Genomic DNA, 6624 nt, shown 5'->3' with positions numbered 1-6624 from the left:
CTTATATTAACTTAATATAACATCATAATACATATAAATAAGTGTTATTAGAGTTAAGTTAGAAAGATTAGATTAGTTTTTCAAACAAGCTTGGTGTTCACCAAAACAAGTTCTAGTTTTTACAAGTTTTATAAGTATAATAAGATAGCAACTATACAAGGAATTGAACAAGGATTTTGAGAAGTATTTTACCTTGATTATGAAGAGAAAATTTGCTGAGATTAAAGTATGATATGAGAGCATTCAAGTGTGTGTTTTTAGTTTAAGAAATTGTGGAGTAAAAACGAGTTAAATTGGTCCTTATTTATAAGCTTATAATTTTGGCTTTTAGTGAAAATATCTAAGATAAGTTAAATTGTATTAAGTCATGCATGACATATTAAATTGATTAGGTCATGTATGACATATTACACAAATAATTTCAAATTTCTATTGGTATATACCAATAGTAAATACTTCTAGAAGCTGTGTATAATACGGGTAAAAATACTGTATGAATGCGAGTAGAATTCTTTGAGAAAATTAAACGGAAATACGAGTATAGCTATCCTTTAAATGTATTGGTATATTATAAAGTGTATTCAATGCTTGTAATGATGTATTTACACTCGTAATACATTATATGTAAATACATTTTAACATAAGTTAATTACGTCGTTTAAATAGTAATATATATATTATTTGAAAACTCTTTAAATTAGTAGTATGAAAATATATATATAATACTTTGTTAATATACTTAATGAGATATTTAATTATCATATTTTCAAGTTAAATATATGTAAATCCATATATATACACAATAATTAAATAATTAAACAATTAAATCAAGTTATGACGTTCGTGAATCGTCGGAATAAAAGGGTTACCAAAAGCTTGTGTAAAAATCTTTTCGGAGGTTCAAGATTTATTAAAATTTATTGCTTATGAAGTCGGAATTATATAAAGATTAAGTTTAAATTTGGTCGGAAATTTCCGGGTCGTCACAATTGGTCAAAATCGAATGGTAGATATATGGGTGATGATATTTCCAAATTGTTTTTTTATAGATCCACACATATTTGGTGATATCTTCCCAGATTACCCTCAAATAACTTCCAACATATAATTTGTAGAGAACATCATTCAAGGGTATAGATGTAAAATTAAGTTGATCTATCAAAAACACATTTGGAAATATCACTACCCTAGATATATTGGCATCTTTTGAAAAATATGGTCGCATCACAAATATAATATGTATATTTAATTAGTGAATATTATGTAAGAGTTAAATGTAACAAAATACATTAATCGAAGAATATTATTATGCATCGCTAGAGTTGTATTCCAAAGAAACCTTTAAAAAGGTTGAAATCCAAGGGGCGGTTCTCAGCCCTTGGATCACTTTTGATCAATGATCCAGATTAAAGCACCAATTAATACAGCGAGGGTATTATGGTCATTTTACAAAAAAATAGAAATCCTACGTACGAAACAAATCACTCTCGAACGAAAACCTTCAAAAACCCTAAACGATCCTGGCGATGGCGATTGACGATTATCCGACGATCAATCAGTTCGATTCCGTCATTAACTCTGATTAATTCAGTCGGATTGCTTGATTATACGATTACCTAACGTCGTTAACTTAGATTGATAATCACTCGTTCACTCCGAATTGCTTAACATACGAATTCATTGATCAATCAATTCATATACACCTTCAATTTAAGCAATGGAACCAGAGAGGGAATACGATATCAGTGATGAAGACATCAACAAAATCCAGAATGATGATGGTATGTATATTGTTTCGTCTTCAATCACATGTGATTAGCTTTTAATGAATTAGTGTTTTTGTGACTTTAAGTAATGTCTTGTGTAAAATCACATGTAATATATTGTAAAATCACATGTGATTGTTTTATGATAATACATTACTGGGATTTAAAAGTGGTTCCTGATGAATACAATGAAGATGAAGATAAAAATTGAATTGTTGTAAATTTTTACTCATTCAATCACATGTGATTAGCTTTTAATGAATTAGTGTTTTGTGACTTTAAGTAATGTCTTGTGTAAAATCACATGTAATTTCTTATAAAAATCACATGTGATTGTTTTATGATAATACATTACTGGGATTTAAAGTGATTACTGATGAATACAATGAAGATGAAGTTGAAAATCGAATTGTTGTAAATTTTTACTTATTGAATCACATGTGATTGCGTTATATGATAATACATTATGTGATATGTATATTGTCTCTTATTTCAGTTAAACATTCAATTAACATTGTAATTTGTTTTCCACAGATTATAATTCACCAAAAGCAACTGCAACACGTAAAAACGAAACATCAGGTGGATCATTGTATTATACACCAATTGTTGACAAACTTTTCTTACCAGTCATTGGTCATAATTATGGAACACTTGATCAATGTGAAGAGATGTATAGGTTATATGCATATCATGCATGTTTTGACATAAGAAAGGCTGGACAAAAAACTGCAAAATCTGGATTAGTGAAACAAAAATATTACTTATGCAACAAGGCTGGCACACCAAAGGAAGTCTACTTTGACACATTACAAGAAACTAAAAAGCCAATTCGGAAAAGCAACATGGAATGCACAGGATGTAGGGCTAAAGTTAGATTCGACCGGGTGTATGGAACAGATACTTTTGTTCTTGCTGACTTTGAAGAACAACATAATCATGAGTTGCTACCGATAGAATACAGAAATTTAAGTAAAAAGGAAAGACAAATGAGGTATGCAGAGAAGTTGTTTGTATACCATTCGACGGTATCAAATATTGGTCCAACAAAGGCATACGAAATTTACAGCAATATGAAAGGGTCTGAAAAAAATGTTCATGGAACTGTAATTGACTTCAAAAACTGGAAACGAGATTTGAATGTGTTTATCAATGCAACTGATTCTCAAATGCTCGTTAACAAAATGGAAGAAAGGAAAAAATATGTTCCTGGTTTTTCATTTGAGTACAAGCTTGAAAAAAGTCAATTACATTCCATTTTCTGGGTGAATGAAGTTGCAAAGTGCAACTACAAGGAGTTTAGTGATGTTATCTCATTTGATGCAACATATAGAACTAACAGGTATGATACCTGGTTTTACCAGCTTCTAATCACATGTGATTGACAGGTTGTTTGGCTTATCTGAGTTTCTAACATTGTCTTTTTATTAACAGGTACAACCTTAAGTTTGTACCATTTACTGGAATAGATAACCACCGTAGGTGTGTCACTGTTGCTGCTGCAATGATCAGGGATGAAATAGCCGAGAGTTACAAATGGCTACTTAATTGCTTCATGAAGACATTCGGGAAAGAGCCAAACATGATTGTGACAGATCAGGACAAATCAATGGCGATAGCCATAAAAGAGGTCTTTAAGACGGCAAAGCATAGACTATGCATGTGGCACATTATGCGGAAGGTGCCATCAAAGGTATGAGTTTTGTTATTGAAGACTACATGTAACTAATCACATGCGATTGAAATGTTTAATGATACATATACATAATTTTCTTAATATGAATTATTAACCAATCAAATGTGATTACAGATTCAAGAAGCAAATCCTAATATTGAAGACAAACAAGAAAAAGACTTCAAGAAGAGATTTGATAAAATTGTGTGGAATATGTACATAGAACCAACTGTTTTTGAAGAAAAATGGGAAAAGTTGATGGACGATTTTTCATTGAAGAATGACAGTTGGTTCAAATATATGTTTGATATTAGATCAAGTTGGATACCAGCATATTTCATCGAAAATGAAATGTTTGGTTTGATGCGAACTACTTCAAGATCAGAGAGTGAAAATGTTTTTTTTCACACTTTGCAAGATCTGCATCAAATATGTTGACTTTTATGGACAGCTTTGAATCTGCCATGTTAAAACAGAGGTCAAAACAAGAATCTTTGGATGTACAGACAATTAAGAAAAACCCAAAATTATTAACGTTGCTAAGAATTGAAAAACATGCATCAAAGGTATACACAAATACAATTTTTCTGATTATTCAACAAGAGATTGTTGCAGCTTTGTATAATTGTTCGTTGGATAAAATGGACAAAGAGGAATACACGGAAATATTTGTTGTTAAAGAGAAATTGGAAAAGAGAAAGGAATGCTCGAATGAAGGGAAGAAAAATGAAGGTTCGAATGAAGGTTCGAATGAAGGGAAAAAAGATGAAGGCTCAAGTATGGAGGATAAAAGGGAATGCTTGAATGAAGAAAAAGAGTTCTTCAAATACAAGGTAAACTAATTTACATATTTTTTCATGTATGGAATAACATTTGTGCAATAGTTTGAATCTCACTTGTTAAAATAGTTTAAATAGGTACTTATCACTTATGATTGACTTATACATCAGTTGTCATATTTAAATAGGTACTTATCACTTGTGATTGGCTTATACATCAGTTTCATACTTTTTTTTATTATGAAGGTACTTCATAACCGCCAAGATGGATCAATAATATGTACATGTAAACACTATCTACGATTTGGTCTTCTTTGTAGACATTGTTTTTGGGTATTGAAGAACGATAATATAGATGAAATCCCTGAAAAATACATAATGAGGCATTGGAGAAGGGATATAATACCACCCGAGTTAAGATCAAGGAGAAACAGATATGGCAACGAAAACATTGCTGTTCAAAATTCTATTAATGAAATCACATCAGTTGTTGATGATTGTGTTGAACTAATTGGCCAGGATGAAACGATGCTACAAGTGCTTCTTGAAAAAGTTAAAATGGTGAAGAAAGAAGTTGAGGCTCAAGTGCCAAAGCAGTTTAAGAAAAAAGATGTTGTCATACAAGAAATGGTTGGTGTTTCAAAGCCTAATTCATTAGACATACAAAACTCACCCGTTGGGAGATACAAAGGTTGTGAAAAAGATAAGCGTCTTATGAGTGAAAAAGAGAAAGGAATTTTGGAAAGCAAAAAAAGAAAGATTACTTGCAGTAATTGTGGATCACATGAACACAATTGCAGGGGTTGTGACAAAGACAAACGTTGATTTTATTTTTTATTTTTTATTTTTTATATTCGTACAATTGTTAATTTTGGTGTTCTTATTAAATGTTTGACTTTCATTTTTTTATATTTTGTTACTTTATTTCAAGAACAACTGTTAAAAATTGTTAATGTGTTTGGAACATTTTTTATTTATGGTTTTGATTTTACAGAATGTATATTAACAGTTGTGATTATATACTGTAATCACATGTGATTAAGTAGTTCAATCACATGTGATTTTATATTAGAATCACATGTGATTGAATAAAGCCAATGACATTAAGAATCATTTGTAAAATCAATTAGTCCCTAAACCTAAAAACCATGTGATGGGTCCTAATGGTGGTGAGAGGTCTTTTCAAAATCAATTTGTAAAAGAATGTATGTTAACGGTTGTGATTATATACTAAAATCACATGTGATTAAGTAGTTCAATCACATGTGATTTTATATTACAAGCAGATTTGATTGAATAAGACAATGACATGAGATTAAGTAGTTCAATCACATGTGATTTTATATCACATAATGTATGTTAACGGTTGTGATTATATACTAAAATCACATGTGATTAAGTAGTTCATGTGATTTAATATTACAATCAGATTTGATTGAATAAGACAATGACATGAGATTAAGTAGTTCAATCATATGTGGTTTTATATCACATAATATATGTTAACGGTTGTGATTATATACTAAAATCACATGTGATTAAGTAGTTCAATCACATGTGATTTTATATTACAATCAGATTTGATTGAATAAGACAAGTGATTATATATGTAATATCACATGTGATTGTTATGTATTATCACTTGTGATTGCAAATGCAAAAATCACATGTGATTGCATGAGGAATAACTTGTAGCTGTATAGTATTTTTAATCAACTATCAACCACCAAGAATCATAACCATCAAGCATTAGAGACAATAAATATATGAACATCTAAACCATGCATTAAAATATCAAGTAGCATGTCATTAACCAAAAAACATCTTGACCAAAAGAGCCATCAACATCTAACCACTAGCATGTCATTAACCAAAACACATCTTTCCAACCATCTACATCTAACCATACACTGAACTATCAAAGCAGAACAATAACATACAACTTCAAAAAGTTCACTCTTCATTAGATTGTTGGTCATGCACCTCTTGATTTTTAGCTTTTTCAACTCGGACACCTCTTGATTGTTTTGCAGAAATGATAACCTTCCTATAATCTTTCTTTTCATGGAATGCGGCAAAATTTCTTGCATTTCTTAACATCTGCTCAGCATGTATGTTTAGATCATGCGACAAAATCTTCGATGCATAGCGAATTCTCAGCTTCCGGAGCTGATTCTTTTGTTCAGCCGACTCAGGCACCAATACATCAGATCACTCATTCTCTGATCTTGCTTTAAACATGTCCATGTGGAACATAGCAAACACGCCACAATCTACAACATTATCTATTGTTTTCCATGGCAGCAAAATCCTAATTCGTTCCAATTTTTCAATTTAATCTGCAAAAGGATGCTTATGAAATTTCAGATGTTCAGCAAAAGCATATAGCTGGAAAAAACAAAAT

The 6624-nt window shown here is 30.7% G+C and overlaps 1 protein-coding gene across 1 annotated transcript; it reads left to right on the top strand.

Moving 5' to 3' along the window:
* The first annotated feature begins 1717 nt into the window (after positions 1-1717).
* Positions 1718-5045, top strand: LOC139874343 (protein FAR1-RELATED SEQUENCE 5-like). Its single transcript, XM_071861788.1, has 6 exons — positions 1718-1781; positions 2301-3108; positions 3201-3459; positions 3577-3794; positions 3893-4274; positions 4563-5045. The coding sequence occupies exons 1-6, from the start codon at positions 1718-1720 to the stop codon at positions 5043-5045; spliced, it is 2214 nt and encodes a 737-aa protein (XP_071717889.1).
* Positions 5046-6624: the final 1579 nt, after the last annotated feature.

The sequence above is a fragment of the Rutidosis leptorrhynchoides genome, chromosome 11, assembly GCF_046630445.1.
Source record: "Rutidosis leptorrhynchoides isolate AG116_Rl617_1_P2 chromosome 11, CSIRO_AGI_Rlap_v1, whole genome shotgun sequence".
Lineage (NCBI taxonomy): Eukaryota > Viridiplantae > Streptophyta > Magnoliopsida > Asterales > Asteraceae > Rutidosis > Rutidosis leptorrhynchoides.
The sequence above is the reverse complement of the archived record's forward strand: the minus strand, read 5'-3'. Positions and strand labels throughout refer to the sequence as shown.